General features: G+C 35.3%; 4 protein-coding genes across 7 annotated transcripts in view; 2 read left to right on the top strand and 2 right to left on the bottom strand.

The window, feature by feature from the left end:
* Positions 1–213, bottom strand: part of LOC117790601 (heterogeneous nuclear ribonucleoprotein R) — a 55,358-nt gene extending 55,145 nt beyond the window's left edge. Inside the window, exon 1 of the mRNA XM_034630097.1 lies at positions 13–213. Within this exon, the coding sequence (XP_034485988.1) occupies positions 13–25 (13 nt within the window). The 5' untranslated portion in view covers positions 26–213. The remainder of the gene's footprint in view (positions 1–12) is intronic.
* Positions 214–2,093: 1,880 nt separating this feature from the next.
* LOC117792235 (solute carrier family 35 member F4) lies at positions 2,094–10,423 on the bottom strand. Of its 3 annotated transcripts, XM_034632288.1 has the most exons (10): positions 9,917–10,423; positions 9,444–9,852; positions 8,762–8,940; positions 8,568–8,696; positions 8,283–8,472; positions 8,092–8,181; positions 7,628–7,757; positions 7,183–7,252; positions 5,527–5,556; positions 2,094–2,711 (listed from the first exon to the last, which is right to left on the bottom strand). In XM_034632288.1, exons 1-10 carry the CDS (start codon positions 10,421–10,423, stop codon positions 2,223–2,225), a joined length of 2,223 nt encoding a protein of 740 aa, XP_034488179.1. In that variant the 3' UTR covers positions 2,094–2,222. The 3 variants fall into 3 exon arrangements, with proteins under 3 accessions (XP_034488179.1, XP_034488180.1, XP_034488182.1); XM_034632289.1 differs by lacking the exon at positions 5,527–5,556; XM_034632291.1 differs by lacking the exons at positions 2,094–2,711; positions 7,183–7,252 and adding an exon at positions 4,267–4,371.
* Positions 10,424–13,032: 2,609 nt separating this feature from the next.
* LOC117790667 (phenoloxidase-activating factor 3) lies at positions 13,033–14,125 on the top strand. 2 transcript variants are annotated; one of them, XM_034630171.1, is made up of 3 exons: positions 13,033–13,134; positions 13,215–13,331; positions 13,389–14,125. In XM_034630171.1, the coding sequence occupies exons 1-3, from the start codon at positions 13,083–13,085 to the stop codon at positions 14,069–14,071; spliced, it is 852 nt and encodes a 283-aa protein (XP_034486062.1). In that variant the 5' UTR covers positions 13,033–13,082; the 3' UTR covers positions 14,072–14,125. The 2 variants fall into 2 exon arrangements, with proteins under 2 accessions (XP_034486062.1, XP_034486063.1); XM_034630172.1 differs by having other exon boundaries at positions 13,061–13,119.
* Positions 14,126–14,693: 568 nt separating this feature from the next.
* LOC117790394 (CLIP domain-containing serine protease 2) lies at positions 14,694–15,915 on the top strand. The gene is made up of 2 exons (XM_034629831.1): positions 14,694–14,876; positions 14,942–15,915. The coding sequence occupies exons 1-2, from the start codon at positions 14,705–14,707 to the stop codon at positions 15,667–15,669; spliced, it is 900 nt and encodes a 299-aa protein (XP_034485722.1). The 5' UTR covers positions 14,694–14,704; the 3' UTR covers positions 15,670–15,915.
* Positions 15,916–16,561: the final 646 nt, after the last annotated feature.

Raw genomic sequence — 16,561 nt, 5'->3', positions numbered from 1 at the left:
TATTGAACTCACCAAACTTATTCATATTGGGATCGCAATAAAATGATGGTTTTTTAAGAGTGCCCAAGGTTCGTCCAGGTAAATGTTATTAGTTTTTTGGGAAACAAAAGACAAACAAAACACAAGAACTTTGATAACCAAATATGTTATTGCCGCCCGTTTATCGTCGGGCGCCACGTTTCTCTTATATCGCGGTAGTTGTATGCACGGCTGAACTGATACGATTTAGTTGCGATCGGCCCAAGCTATCCGCGAAATATGAAGAATAAATCGTTAATTCGAACTTTGATTTATTTTTGATCCTTTTAGAATTTTAACAAATTTTGGAAGGGTTTCAATTTGAATGAGAGATGTTTTTGTACTGAAGAATCTTAATGGATATTATGCTGACATATTTCACAATGTTGACAATTATTTCATGGCATTTAAGATGTCTGTTTTGCTCTTTGCTCCGCAACGAAAATACATAAAATAGATCGTAACGATTATAACATTTAAAATATAATATATAAATTCCAATCATTTATTGATTTTAAATAAAAACATTTATTTTTACTTCAACAAAGAAATATATCTGAAATTTTCCCATTTATCCAGATTGGTTTTGTTTGATTTTTTTGGAACTCATAACTATTATGTGCGCTAAAGAAAGATATTAAGTAATATATGAATGGTATGGATGAAGTGTTTGGATACCCACATTAATTAAACAAAATTATTCTCTTTGTTTGTTGTAGTGTTCTTTTATTTGTGTTTTTGTTTTCTAAATTCACTGCCCGCATTGCGTGGGTAGTTTCATGGAATTCGGTTATCAAACATCATTAAAAACTATCACAAATCAATTATTGGATGTGGCTACACAATTTAATACAAGTTCAGCTGATAAATTGTATGATTTAATTCAAGCCCAAATGCGAACACGAATGAGTGAATGTATCAGTCATTGAATAGCTTATGAAAATGCTTGGATTTAATCGTACAATAATTCAGTTACTCAATAATACAACAAGTCGGTCAACAATAATACACAACATTTAGCTATTTTACTTTTTTACTTTTTCACATTTTCAAATAAAATAACACATTTAACATTTAACAAAAGCCAAAGTTCAAAACAATTAATTCATTTTCCTTTATCTTGGATCTTTCTTGTGGCCTCTAGTAGCTAAAAATGAGCTTACAATTAAACGGATCATATTTTCTAGGTGTATCTAAAATTTAGGTGATGCCTATGAACAATATCTCTTAAGATCTTATACTAAATTCTTCAAGTTCGGTAACGATGACTTTTTCTTTTTAATTTTCTATACTTGTAAAGATGTGCCGCAGTGTGGGTTTATTTTAAAATATTATATTAATATAATTATTATTGTTTAATTATTTATTTTTTTAATTTAAATGTATATAATTGCTAAAAACAATTGGCTTCGATATTTAATTTAATTTTTTCTTGTTTAATTATTTCAACTAAATTATTTCGTATATTAGTAAGTAGCTTAGTTAACTTCAGGGTCAATTTTTTTTTTTGAGCTCAATTGTATTAAGGCTCTATCATAGCTTCTGGTTCTGGTTTCAGTGTGCTTGGGCTTCGGCATGGTTCATGATTTCTATTAATTTTTTTAAGTAAACTTTATATTTGTGTAGACTATGAGCTATATGTATCTGTATCTGTATTTGTAGCGTATAATTATTTAATATTTGAGCAAAAATTCTAACTGCATGTGTTTCAATAAAACTCTCACAACAACAACGATAATTAAATTACCTATGCGATAATGATATAACTTATTTACTTCTTGCCAACCATAATTGTTCAATAACATCTAAAGTGCCTGATTGTTTTTTGCAAAATGCTTATACGTTATGCAGGTAAATTGATATGCAAGACCAAATTTGCACCACTCGAACTATTGATCTCTAGATCATTGTTACCCAAATTTCGCAAAACACAAAACTTTTTAAATGAAAAAGCTCATTCGACGTTAACAGTGGAACAGTAGAGTTGCATATTTGAGTATAAAACTATTTCAATGTTTGGCTCCAACTGAATTTTAAATTTTTAAAATTATTAAATTTGAAATATTGCAGATATCCACAAAATTTTACATACAAAAATTTTAAAACATACAACTTTTCAAATTGTAAAATTGCGAAATTCGGCTGCAAGTTTTAGAGCTTTCACTGTGCATTCCTTGGGTTAACACTGCTCTATGATCTAGAATTTACTCTGTGGGTGCGTAGTAAACCACTGTGGATTTACGTCGGAATCCTAAGTTGAAGAACGATGTTTCCGATTTCTTACGCTCGTGCTCGTGTTCGTGCTCGTTGCCAAAGTAGGAGAACAGGCGACCGGTGCCGGTGGGTGGGGCACGAATGCCACCGCTGCCACGTCGACTGCCATGGACACTGTGGCTGCTGCTCTGCCGGTGGATCATTGTGAGTGATGTGTGCGAATGTTGACGTTGCAAATTTTGTTGTTGTTGCTGGTGGTGATTGTGGTGACGATTGTGGTGCTGTTGTTGGTAAAGCTGCTGGTGGTGGTGGTGTGCGTTGGTGGTGCCATGCAGAAACCCAGTTGTAGTTGGCGATAGATCAGTCATCTCACACGGCCAGAGGGTGAACGAAGATGGGACCTTATGTATCCCGTCCGATAGTCGATAATGGTGGGATGCTGACCTGTTGAAGTACCGCTCCGAGGGCCGCGACCCCATCTATGTATTGTTCAATCAATGATGTTGATTTTGATGTTTGTATGTTAAGATAAAGAAAATTTTAGATGTTAGCCAGCGCACAATTATAGATACATCTACAGCATTGAATTTTTTTTTAATTTTCTAGGCATTTTGTGTTCAATTCTAATGCTCTATTAATATGTACACATGTAATACGAATTTGCTTATAATTTTCCATTGAAGTTGGCTTTAAATTATTGGATTTCGTATATATGTACAATGCGGATCAACTGATCTTGAGAGCTATTGATAGGACTATCTTGAATATTAGCTTATAAGTAATTTTAAAAACTATAAATTTCAAATATTTTAAAGCCTTAAAATGGCGATCAGATAAATTGGTATCTCTTACTTTAATGATAGTAATGCCGATAGTATAGTTGTTTCATTGATCAGCACTGCATTTACATAGTCTAACTAGTTGACACTAAGATTGTAGGCGTCTAAAATTGTTAGCTAGAATTTTTACTGATTTTTTACTGATGTTTCTTAAGTTTGTCGCATATTATTTTATTTTATTTTTTAATATTTACAAAATATATGATTGTGTCTGTGTTCGTGTGTCTGTGTGTGAGTATTGTTTTAAGGGAATTTGTGGATTTAAGCAGAGGCTGTGCCACATAGAGATTCCAGAAAGCTAAATACTTTAATAAACAATATAAGCAATAGTGCAGCTATTTACAATGTTACTAAGCAAATATTGAACAAATTATGATTATAAGATTATTATAGATAGATAATGTAGATATTATATAGTACGAGGGCAGCTAGTGAAGTTTGGTAAACTAAGTTTTTAGAAACAAATGTAAAAAAACGCTCACCGTTTCGTTCGTATCTCAATTTGAAATATTATTGTACTTTTTACTAAGTGTCTTTGTTTTTTGTTATGGTATAAAATTGTTATTGTTCAACAGTTTTACGACATTTATAAAAAATCATTTCGTGGGCCGTGGGGCTTAACAAAAATTCGCCTAAAGCCACACACGCTCGCTACAAAAATGTTGCTGTTTTTAGGATCGGGATTTTTATCATGCGCTTGGCTCAAACAACATATGAGTTCGTATTGACAGCATAATATTTTCGTTTATGTTTATAATGGGACGCATAAATATGCTGCGATCTGTGAATAAAAAAAATCAACACAAAGAGAACGGGAGAAAGAGAGAGAGAGAGAGAAAGAGAGAACAACATATAATTTGAAAAGGATATAAAGGAAAACAAATTAGGATAATATTTAACAACTTAAACGGATTCGAGCAATAGCTTTAGTTATATAACTAATATATCACTGCATTTGGTATCAACTAAAACTAGTTGTATTGTTGTGGAAACTGTACCTTACTGATTTATGAAATTACAGGCAAAAGCATTAATGTTTTAGGTACTTACCCCAAAAGGACTCATTTTAGGTGTTGTGGTCTTTTCTTAGTTACTTTTTTTTGGTTTTTGGGAAAATCATTTACAAAATATATGTTTTTCTGGTTGTTGTCTTGTTTTCTGTACACAAGTATTATATATCTGTGATTTGTCCAACTTTTAGCTTATGTGGTGCGAGAAGGAACGCGTGATGTGCCGTTGCGCGTATCTCGTGGACGGTCCTGTGACTGCAGCATCTCGTTTACAAAGCGCTGGCCTACCGCTACTTGGTGTAGTTTTTTATTTTTAATATTAATGTGATTTTTTTTTTTGTGAATTTTACAATGACAGTTAAATGTTGTAATATTTAGAATTAATTTTTAGTTGATTTTAGCCATGTTTATACGTTGTGTGTATTTTGTAGGTGTTCGTGTAATTACAGAGAGAGAGAGAGAGAGAGAAACAGAGAGAAAGAGAGGGGAGACAGTCGTAGAGAGACGGATCGTGGTAGAGGTGAAGAAGAAAAACAAGAAGAAAGAAGCAATAGTACAGATTAGCAGTGTTTTCTATATACAAATCAGAAAAGTTTTTACTACTGGAGAGCTGATCATTCTAAAATTATATATTTATTTTATTTTTTTTTCGAAAATAAATGAGAATTTTTATGTTTTAATTTGCTTCAATCAAACATACTTTAAAAAATTTAGTGGTGAGTTTATGAAAACAGATAATATGCGCAACCATTTGCTTTAGTTTCTGTGCTTTGTCATTTTAAATGACACACAAAATGTGATTTTTTTTTTTTGGGTGCTGTGACTGATCTTTTAGTTAGAATATTGCGTGCTTTTGTTATGGAGCACTGGGGTTCGAGAACCCTAAAGAGAACTTACCTTACATTTTGAAAAAAGAAGAAAGAAAGTACGTTGTACCTAAGCTACGAGTACTAAAGATTGTCTCAAAACTACGCAAACTATCTAAGAAGTATCTTAATAGAATAGCAATAAATAATCGAATTTTTACTTATTCTGCAGGAACTGAAATCAAAAAAGATTCGATGCAATAATTGAAAGAAGATGGAATAAAAGAAATCAACTTGAATCCCTATTTAAAGCAGTTAACTAATTAATATTTTAAAAAATACTTATCATGACATACTTGTGTATGTTAAATAGGATATCCCCTCTAGATTTTATATGTAAATGTCTGCCCATTACAAAAACAAACCCGAAAGATAAAAACTTCAATCAAATGAAATCATTAAAACAAATAATTAGGTAATTATCTTGGTAAAGTTTCGAGTTTTGAGTATGGTTTACCTATATGGCGTTTAATAACAGAAAACTTGTCTCTTTGGTTTTGAGCATCGTTTAGTTAATGCTTAAGTTTAAAGGTTTTCTTTTTGTTTGCCAGCGGCATTGCACGAACTCACGAAACTCACCTCGCATTGTGACCCAGCATTATGATGCTTCTGCAAATACAATTGAGAAATGTCGACACCATTTTTTATTTAAGAAATGAGTATAGTATATAGCAATAGAGTAGAGTATAGTTATAGTTAGTTGCTTGAAGTTAGAGACAGAAGAATACACAGGATATAGATGGATAAATCATAGAGAAACTGAAGTAAAGACGAAGTTTTGAAAAAGGAAAATGTGGCCAATTGGAAATTGGAATAACAAATAAGTTTGTACGAACATGCCAATAATTTAACACTTTATACGGTTTGTTATTTCAATATTAATTGATTTTATTTATAAGGGTATTTATTTTTAATATGTATGTACTTAATTATTGCTGTGCTCCCGTAACCATACCATACACGTACGCACACATACACTATATAAGTCGCATTCTTAATTGCTTTTCACAGGTAAAAATGTATCTTCAGTATGATAATGATAAGTAACCTTATACTATATATGAACAACGAGGGACTCTGAGTCGGTCATGCTACGATATCTGGACTTCTATTTTTGCCCTGCTTAACAAGTGCATATAATAAATGGTATTGAAGTAAGATACATAAAACTGAAATTAAATAACTATAATTATGTATTTACAGCATTTGTTTAATTTCAATCCATTGGTGAAACGTTAAACAAAGAACGAAATAACTGAGGGTAACTATACATTTGGTAAGAATTACACAAAGCGGCGTGTAATGTCAACAGATCGCACAACAAGCAGCCAAAAAATAAACATAAATAAAACAGGGAACGAGCCTGGAACCCCGAGCAACCATTTCTTCAAACGCTGTAGTTTGGGGTCTTTACAGGTCTATAAAATATTTTTGAATATGTAAATAAAATATCGCAACACCAGCGAAAGTCAAGCTACACAGTTCAGTTGTGTGTTGTGGATTGTTGTGGTGTGTGTCATGTTTTGAGGTGTAAGAACTACATAAGTAAATCGAATCCTTAGCAGGATCCATATTCCGGGAGAACAACATCCATATACAAATATATAATTTATACAAAGGTGGTACTGTTTATATATTGAGATCCTTCGAGATCTGCCATAACGAAACGATATTATGATTATTATCAAAAGTGTCAACAACAATTAAACAATAGCGTCAAAAAACACATTAGGAAATAAACAACAAGATGGGGTTTATTGGCCAACTGAACAACAACAGCCTGAAGTAGTTAATGTTATAACATATATGTACTTATCGAGTGTCATGTAACAAGGCATAAGTAAGTATTATGGTGTATACAGTTGGGTAACTAAAGTTAGAGTTATAGTATGTATGTAGATATAGAGTATATAGATTTTTCAAAAGGGTGAGCGCAAAGTTTGGAAGCCAGGGTGTTTTTTTTTTGTTGGTATTATCACATATGTTTTTGTTTGTTTAACTATAATGTACAGAAACGAGTAAATAGTATTTGTATATATTGAGAGCTTGTTGTATTCAGTCAGTAAAAAATCTGGTCAAGTTTCTGGTAAAAAATCTCATAAAAAGGTTTTTGGAATTTACTATCTTATGATGTCAACATTAATGTATTTAAATATGCTATATATAATAATTAACTAATTTAATTTCTGTTTTTTTGTTTGTTTTTTTTTTGGGGGGGAATTGGTTTTGGCCTACCGAATGAGCATAGCGAATTTCGGCTAATTCACAACAACATTGGTAACGGAGTATGGCACGAACGCTCTTTCTGCAAGATGTTTGTTTATATAGAATTAAATATATATTTTTATGTTATGATAAATATGTATATTAGCAATATATATTCATAATTTTCATTAATTTGTTTAGCGTTTGTTTAAGTTCATGTTAATGTTAGAAAATTTTAATTACGTACAAATAAAACACAAAGTATTTTGAAAATAGAGTTGCAATAACAAAATACCAAAAAAAAGTAGCAAAAAACTTAAATGATAATATCGAAAATATCGTAAAATTATTGAAAACACGCACAAGTTTTACTCACTAAATAAATTAGCATAATATAAGAACTCGTTAGCATTATTAATGTTATAAAAAAATATATGTAGAAATAAAAGAAAATTGAAATTAGCTGAGCACTTACCGTAGCAGACGTGTTATATAATCGGGCCAGTTTTCGGGGAACATAACGAGGAAAAACCCAATGGCAATTAGAATGACCCCGGCCAGTTTCATGCCCGCAAATGTCGCACTGTACAGTATGACATCGAGTGCTGTGATGATTGTTGTTAATGGTGTTGTTTTATTGTAAAAATAAATGTGGAATTGAAGAAATTCGTAGTGTGTATTAGATTGCAGTAAAAGTGGCAGAGAAGATCTGTCAGAAATGGCTACTTAATATACTATCTAGATATGTACAGATCGGGAAATCTAGAGTCAATCATCGTGACCCATAATTATAGTATATACATACGATATGCACATGTGCCGACAATTTATATTGCAATTTAAAATAATATATAGTCACGAAATCCCCCAGTAATTGTGATTGCAGACCCGCTGGGGGGTAAGGTAGGGTCTTGAGTTTCGAGAGGTTGTAGTACGTACCACCAGAAACGGGCACAGCGGTTATCAAACCCAATGTCACAAACATGTTGTAGGTAACAGCGGCGCTGAACTGCATCAGAACGTGGAAAACTGCAATGAAAATTAATTACAACGATAAAAGTTTATAACCCAAAACAACAGCAACAATTGTTGTAGCTGTAGCTGGGGGAATTGTTGTTGTTTGGTCCTACCCAGAAGAAGCACGCTTGCTGCCAACAATATGTTCCATGGTATGCTTTCCGACGTCAGATTCTCGGCACCCGTCAGGTAAAGGGCCAACACAACGGGCCACAGCAGCAGGGCATTGAGCAGGCCAAGTGCGGTGAATGTGAACGCGATTTGGCCCACAGGCGGATCGCCCATCACCTTGCGGAACATAACCTAGAAAGGAGCACGAACATGAGCATAACATGCCAAGATATGAAACGAAACGAAAGGAAACGAAACTGGTTTGACAGGTGGAGCCTCTCTCTTACCCTAAACACGGCATAGCCGGCAGCAGCTAACGTGGCCAATACAACGCCACCCAATGTGCGACTTTCCGTAATGCCATCCATATAGGCTAAGAGCGCGATGCCCGTGTCACACAGGATAACGGCCACAATCTGTGGCAGATATAAGTAGTTTAATTAACCCTATGGCTTGTGTGATATGGTTCATCTTTACTCACCCTAACTCCCACAAATTGCTCGTGCAGAATGACCCAGGAGAGTAAATAGACGCAGGCAACATTTGTGGCAAATAATGCCAATGCATCCGTGGCAAAAAGAACGTGCAGCGACAACGTGTACAGATAGGTGGTCACCAGCCACAGGATACAAAAGGATAGGCAGCGATTAAGGAAACGACCTGTAAATAAAATACATTTTTTATTTAGCAAATTTTTTAATTTTTCATTTAAATTCATTATTTCCAATTTTATATGATTTCAAATTAAATGAATTTAAATGGCAAAGTTGAGTGTTCTGAAAAATTAGGAAAATTAAAATAAAGAACTATCCAGTAAGTTTATTAGCCACCGATCGAATCATAAAATATAACTAATAGAATAAAATATTATAAGTTTTCTTAATACCAAATTTAAGCTTTACCTTTTTTTCTTAGTTCGATAAAAGATAAGAATTAAAACTAATTTAAATAAAAGTTTAACTCATTGAAAATAGTATATCTGAGAATTTCCCACTTATCCGAATTATTCTAGATTTTTAAGCTTTAAATAATAATCTTTACTATCTACCTCTCTTTTTCTCTCCCACTTTTATTCTCTCTCCTTTTTCGCCGCCATCTCTCTGCATAACACTCTCTCTCAATCTATCTCTCTGTCTCTCTTTTCCACATTTTATCTTGCTTACCTATAGTGAAACCACGCTCTCGAAATCCACGCAAAACATCGGCCAGAATCTCGCTGAGCTTATCGCATTTGCGGGCCGATATCAGGCCCAGTATATAGATGGGAAAGAAGAGTAGCGAGAAGTTGGTAAAGAACCAGGCAGCAAAGAATGGGGCACTAAAGTAGACGGGCTGTCGCGGTGGTATGTTGAACATCTCGGTGGCGTCCTCGACATGATGCAGCGATGAATCGCTTATGGCCAGTATGTCCTCCAATTCAGTGCTGAGCTCAGCCCGACTGGACGACGTATCGAGATCATCGTCCAGCTCATCGTCATATGGCGCTCTATATAGATACATATACTTGATGCAGTGCGTCGCACCCACCCACGAGGCAGTCACCAAAATCGTAACGCAGACGCCAAAATACATCTGTGAGGAGTTGGCATAGTTGAGTTATTGACAATATCTGAAGTATTTCAGTGACTAAACTCACCTTCTTGGCCAGTTCGGAGAAGCAGGACTCTTGGCAGGCCTTGAGCTTACGGAAACGCACTTCGCCATCCTCGACATGTGCTTGTCCTTGTCCATTGCCCTGATGATCGAGGGCATGTTGTCCAGTCTGTGCATCGCTGTTGTCGCCTCCGAAATTATGCTGGGACCCGTGTGTGCCTGTGGGCGTGTCCGCCTGTATGGTAATGACCTCATTGGGATCCTGTTGGCTCGATGATATCGAATCTTGGTGGGTTATTTGCGGATTGCTTGAGGTGAGCACATTACTAAAGCCACAACTGCCGACACCGACTCCGACTCCAACTCCGACACCGCCCACGCTGCTGCTGCTGGGAATAACGCCAGCCCCATTGACCCCACCACCAACTCCTCCTCCACTGTTGTTGCTATTGTAGTGCCCATTCGACGAGGAATCGCCGGTGACCACCACGGCGGGAGTGCGCACGCGTTTCGGATTGAAGATGGCTGGAATTTCGCCGTCACGCGTCATGCTATCATTGCCAATCGCCGCTGACGTTCATAGTGTCCCTTTGCTGTAATTAAGGATAAGAAATTAGCACAACCATTAAGCATATCCTTTTAAAGGGCAGGAGTAACAATTAAGAATACTTGACTCCGTAATACCCAACGCTTATATAACTTAACACATATTAACAGCAAGACTTGAAATCTTCAAAACTTAAAAGTAGTTTTGGTTCAATGCTTGGAATAATTTATTTTTAATATAAATTTTGTGTTAATATATCTTAAATTTGTAAAGTCTTTAAAAATCTTAAAATAATATTTGCTAAAGGGTCTGTAAAATTGTATTACAATTTTTTAGTCGAAATTTCAAATATTGCGGCTATTTAAAAATGCATAATATGTAAGTATTTATTTTTTTTGTCGATGGAAAATTCTTAATTTTGAATGAAAATTTCTAAATTATTGGAACATTAATAATATTTATTTAACGTCAGCCAAAGCAGTAAATAATATTTAAAAGAAAAAATAAAATTTAATCAAAAATTTCTCTTTAAATTTCGTTTTTGCTGGCTTGCGGATTAAAAGAGAGAAGAATGAAAAAAAAAAACTGTCAGACGAATATGAATACGGACATGGCTGTATCGAATATAAAATAAATACATATATATCTTGATTTTTTATATCGTCCTATTATTTTGATAAAATTAACAATTTACATATTAATTATTACTATTAAGAATAGTTAAATCCAATAGTTAAGTAAACGTATTTTAAGAATCAGAAACAACTGTCGTAATTAGGAAACAAATTTTATTTTGTAAAATTAAATGTATGAATTTTGTTATTTTTCCAATACAAATAATTGACAAACTGTATAAGTAAATATATATATTATGGGACGAGATCTTCTTCTGTCTGTTCCATAGACTTGCACTCAGTTATGCTTCTTTTCAATGGAAATAATATAACAATTTGAATTTACATTCCAGACTTCGTCTACTTCTGACTCTTATTTCTGAGAAGCGTAAGGCTCACGTGTTACCCGCGATTAGGCGAAGAAGTACACGCAAGGAGAACTGGCCAAGACTGAGTTGTTTTCTTGATGGCCAAGTTGCAGGCAATGGCAAAGGATTGTAACAAGCAAAGGGCGAATCCATACACCCAAATCACGCACACCCGAAGTAAAAATTCGTGTAATTTGCATATGCGTTTCGGGCCAGTTTATTGGTTATTCGCAAGCCTCAAGGCAAAGGAGCCTTGTTAAATGCTCAACTGGACGCGGCAAGGATAACATTGATTTCAAATGCACAGTTGCCGCATATATGCGTCCTGTGTGTGTGTGTGTGTATGTGTGTGTTTGTATGTGTGATGGCTGCCTCATAACAATGGGGCATTATTATGAATGCGCCTGCGATGTTCAGGTCAAGTTGAGCGAAAGTCAACGCCGTCTGAGTGGACAATAAACAGTCAGTTGTTGCTGCCACTTCCACAGCAAGTGGGGCAATTTGTTCAACTTTTAGTGCAGCATTAAATATGACCCCACTACCTCATGCTCTATGACCTTTCCTGTTTCGTCTGACCGCCCCGCCACCCACTTGAAGGCCATCCAAATTGTTCATGCGTCCTTCAAATTGTCTTTTGAGCCGCCCCATTGGGCATTCAGCTTGTCTCCGATAATGACATTCTAATTGAAACATTAAATATTGAGAGCATGTCCTACGCAAATACATAACTTAACTAGTATTTGCCAGATATTGATGTACTTTAATAGCTTTATAATCGCTCGCGTTCCATCCATTAATCTAATATAATGGCCTGGATTTTTGCACAGCATGTGGCAATTTGATGAAATTTTAAATATAGGCTTTTATAAATTGTATTGATTGGTAATAACCTTGAATTATGGTGTTACGCATTGAAAAAGACTTTAATGTTGCTTAATAAAACGAAGATGTTTTTTATGATGTAATCGTATGAGCATAATAATATAAACTGACAAATTGATGATCAATTTAACATTAATCAATTTTTACAATGCGGAAAATGGAAGTAATTTTAAATATTGATTTTAATATTAATGTAATCATTCATTCAATCAAAGAAGACAATATTGACACTTAAAAATACTTGTATTTGATAAGATAAAATAAATAATTATAATATTATAATATTAAAATACTTTTTGATACATGCAAATATGACAAAAATAAAACAAAATAAAAGCTATATTTTTACTAAGTCAATTATTTAAGGAGATTTCAGTTTTTATACTGGAAAACATTATTTCAGTTAAAAAGGTTTTACTTTAAAAAATGCAATAAAATAAATAAAATATAATTTGTTTGATTTTAACGTATTTTTGACCCCAATTATGCTAAATATAGTTTTAATATGATAATAATTTTAAAAATGTTCAAAAATTAACTTTTTTAATGAGTAATTTAAACAAAAATCGATATAAAATGTTTTCTTTTTCAAAATTTACAAGAGCGCTTAAAAGCGCATTACGTATACGCGGCGTTGACAACCATGAGAAACTGCAGTGATTGAGAGTGTTTTAAATTAATCTCTTGCTTTTAATGAACAGTTAGCACTCACGTTAGTTGCTCGATTAAAGCTGCTTACCAGTTTGCTATGAGCACCGAGATAGAACAGAAATATATGCGGATAATCAACTTCGAGATATGAGAATTCTGGGAAAACTTGTTGTGTTGCTCGTCGGTACTTTGCTGAGCGGTGAATGCCAACTGCTATTTAAAAATTAAATAGACAAAGCAATTTTGTGCAATTTCAAATCGATATTTTCTCTTTTAAAGTTACTGCGGGGGAGGAGCAGAAATGTGGCAGCCTGGACGAGCGTTTGCTCTTTAACACAGAGACCTCAACGGAGCCTGCCGAGTATCCCTGGATGGGCATCTTATATCAACTTATGGGTAGGTCAACTCAAGTGAAAATATTTGAAGTTTAAAAATAATGTGAGTACTTTTCAGGTGCTTCATTTGAGAACACCGGATGCAGCGTGGTCATTCTGGCCAAGTTTTATGTGTTGACGACAGCATCTTGTGTGCGACGCTTTAACAATCGACCAGAGACGGCAGCTGTGAGACTGGGCATCTGGAATGAGACACACACATCCGACGAGGAATATATTTGCAATGTAAAGGGATTTTGTGTGCCGGGTCCGGTGCAACACAGTGTGTCAGAGATCATAGTGCATCCACAGGCGGACAAGGATACGGGCGACAATGATTTGGCTCTTTTACGGCTCACGGAGCAAATTAAATGGTCAACTTACATGCAACCATTGTGCTTGGAACCCATTTCCCCACTTAAATCCCTGATTGGTCGCAATTTTCATTTCGGCGGTTTCGAGCACAGCAACTACATCAAAGGCAAAGGCCTTGCGTTTACCTTAACGAGGGAATACTGTACATCGCTCAGTTCCGCATCGAAGCCCCGTCCGGAGAATCAATTCTGCGGTTATCCCGTGAAACGTACCAAGTTCTATGAAGGCGCTGCCTTGATGGGTCTCAACATTGCGAATGAAGTACCAAAGAGTTTTTATCTCGTCGGTTTGCTCTCCGAAGTTGTTATCGTGGGTCAGACAACGGTTCTTGGGTTCCAAGATGTGGGTCCCTGGCGTAGCTGGTTGCTGGAGAATACCCGCTCTTAGTATATAATCTTATGTAATCACTTTCTATTTAAATAAACAATCTTTTTCTTTTAATGGTTTGTTGTTGTTTTGTTTAATTATATTGTAGGTATATCGTGATCAGAATTGTTCACAGTACCGCATTGAGAACAAGTTTTTCTTAATGCTTTAATCATAAGCTGTGATTTCAACGGAACGCTGTCATTTAATATGAGGAGTTAGAATTGTTGTGGTTGTCGTTAAAGTAAGTGAATCTTTTTTTTATCTTTCGAATGTAAATTTATATTAAATTATTATATTATTTTTAATTGACGTCCTTTTGAAGAGACTAATTAAATTTTACACGATATTTAGTAAAAATTTCTTACAGAGCAAATGTTAAAGTGATGCTGTTATCATTAAGTTAACAGCTGTTAAATAACATTATAACAAATTTATGAGAAAGTTTGCCAAGAACTACCCCAAAAATAAGCAAAATTTAAGGCCTTTTAATAACTTCGTATATTATCTGATTTGACAGTTCTCTCTGCTTATCGAAGCGACTTTCAATAAGTTATCGAACAGCCCTCGGAAATCAATTTACTTGAATCGCCTTACATGCACCAATGTCGTTGATTAATTTCCAGTTTAGTTGACTTTCAGACGAGCTTACGAATGCAACTATTACTCGGTTTGTTTTGTGGAATTCTGGGAGCTTCCCTTGTGCATTCGGAGAGTTTACAGGAGGCGAAATGTGGTTATTTCAATGAGGAGCAGCTGCTCAAACAGAACGAATTTGCGGTGCCAACAGAGCATCAATGGCTGGCGCGGATAACCTATGAAAATGGTAAATAACTTTAACTATACGTGTAGATAAGTGTGAGGATAATAATTGAGTGAAAACTCCGTTAGGACATGAGGCCAAGTTACCCAATGATGGCTGTTTGGGTGTCCTGATTTCTAAGCGCAATGTGCTCGCTCCTGCCCACTGTTTTGTGCAGTACGATGGGCAGGCGGATGCATTCTCCGTCCAGTTGGGTGTGTGGAACAAGAGCTCTAATGCACATGAGGTTAGCTGCGACAAGGATGGATACTGTGTGCTGCCGGCCCAGGACATACCGCTGGCCGAGATTGCAGTACATCCCGAATATGATCCCCTGACTCTTAAGCACAGTCTGGCCGTGCTCACACTACAGAGAGATGCCAAGTTGACGCCAACAGTGATGCCAATTTGTATGCCGCCTCCTTCGCTGACCAAGGAGACGCTGGTGGGACAAATGTTCGTTGTCGCCGGACTGCCCATCAAGGATTCGCTGAAGCACAAGACATGGGTGAACACCATCAGTCGTTCCTATTGCCAGAAGGAGCACAGTTCATTGATTACCAGCAGCACCACCGTGTGTGGCTATCAGGATCGCATAAAGACCTATTATCAAGGTGCTCCGTTGGTGGGCATTCAAGTGGAATCGAATGTAGCACAGAATTTCTATTTAGTTGGCCTCTTAATGGACTCGAAGCGCATGCAAAAGGCGGAAAGAATTGTCTCCAGCTTCCTCGATGTGCGACCCTATCTCGATTTCATTAGGCTCAACACTGACTCTTTAATTGTACGAAAAAATGGACCCGATCCTCGTAAATAAAACAGCAACAGCTGGTCGTGTTAATTATTCAGTTAGGCCTCAAAAATTCACTTTACTTTCGCTTCGTGCTCATGCAAAATGCAAATTGTTTATATACTATTAATAGCTAATGTGAGAAATATGCAAATTGCAGCTGCTTTTTGCCAGGTTTTATTTTCCGAAAAACTTTAACTGTAACTATGAAAGCAAACTCTGACAACAGACAAGCGACAACCGACAGGCGACATCAACAGTGCCATAAAAAAATACTAAATAAACGAATGTTGTCATTTCTCAGGGGGAGAAGCGGAAATACTATGAACAATAGTCTGGCGCCCCTTTTGGCCGTTTGCCAATCCATTCGCAAACCTTGCAAAATTTGTTTTGAGGTAAATTATAATGGATTTGCAGCAGGTGAAATCAAAGCTAAACAGCGAATGCTCTGCATCATCGGGAGTATTGATGATTTCTAGGAAAGTTAACTTTAATAAGGTTAATAAGTAGATTTGTAAATCTTATAGGCTCTGGTGAGAAATTTAATTTTTCAGAACTTTTGTTGAATTATCAAATAATTTATTTTATTAAATTCTTAAACTGAATGGAAGTCTATCTATAGCAGAAATAATAATGCTTTGATTGGTTTTGGTTAAATTAAACTAAATTTGGGGTATATTTTAGAGAGTTCTTAAAAAAGGTGGAAGGACTAGAATTATCCAAGTCACCCACGAAAGCTGGGAAAACGTTCGCTTCTTGGAATAGCTAACTAACTGGGGTTAATTTAAGAAAAGTATCAGTATTTATTAAAGGAATCACGTTATAAATGTATATCGATAGCAGGAAAAATTTTTTATTTATATTTGATACTGAATGTTGAGTAAGCCAAAATTATTTTCAGAAAATTGTCAAGGTTATC

This window comes from Drosophila innubila, assembly GCF_004354385.1.
Source record: "Drosophila innubila isolate TH190305 chromosome 3R unlocalized genomic scaffold, UK_Dinn_1.0 2_E_3R, whole genome shotgun sequence".
NCBI lineage: Eukaryota > Metazoa > Arthropoda > Insecta > Diptera > Drosophilidae > Drosophila > Drosophila innubila.
This window is presented reverse-complemented; position numbering and strand designations above follow the sequence as displayed.

Bases quoted from the DNA above. Each gene is read 5' to 3' on its own strand.
- LOC117790394 (XM_034629831.1), top strand. From the start codon at position 14,705: ATGCAACTATTACTCGGTTTGTTTTGTGGAATTCTGGGAGCTTCCCTT. The intron at 14,877-14,941 runs GTAAATAACTTT...AAACTCCGTTAG, and splicing joins GCGGATAACCTATGAAAATG to GACATGAGGCCAAGTTACCC.
- LOC117790667 (XM_034630171.1), top strand. From the start codon at position 13,083: ATGAGAATTCTGGGAAAACTTGTTGTGTTGCTCGTCGGTACTTTGCTG. The intron at 13,135-13,214 runs GTGAATGCCAAC...TCTCTTTTAAAG, and splicing joins CGTCGGTACTTTGCTGAGCG to TTACTGCGGGGGAGGAGCAG. The intron at 13,332-13,388 runs GTAGGTCAACTC...AGTACTTTTCAG, and splicing joins CATCTTATATCAACTTATGG to GTGCTTCATTTGAGAACACC.
- LOC117792235 (XM_034632288.1), bottom strand. From the start codon at position 10,423: ATGACGCGTGACGGCGAAATTCCAGCCATCTTCAATCCGAAACGCGTG. The intron at 8,473-8,567 runs GTAAGAGAGAGG...GCTCCTTTCTAG, and splicing joins CCGGCTATGCCGTGTTTAGG to GTTATGTTCCGCAAGGTGAT. The intron at 7,253-7,627 runs GTAAGTGCTCAG...AACATCTTGCAG, and splicing joins TATATAACACGTCTGCTACG to AAAGAGCGTTCGTGCCATAC.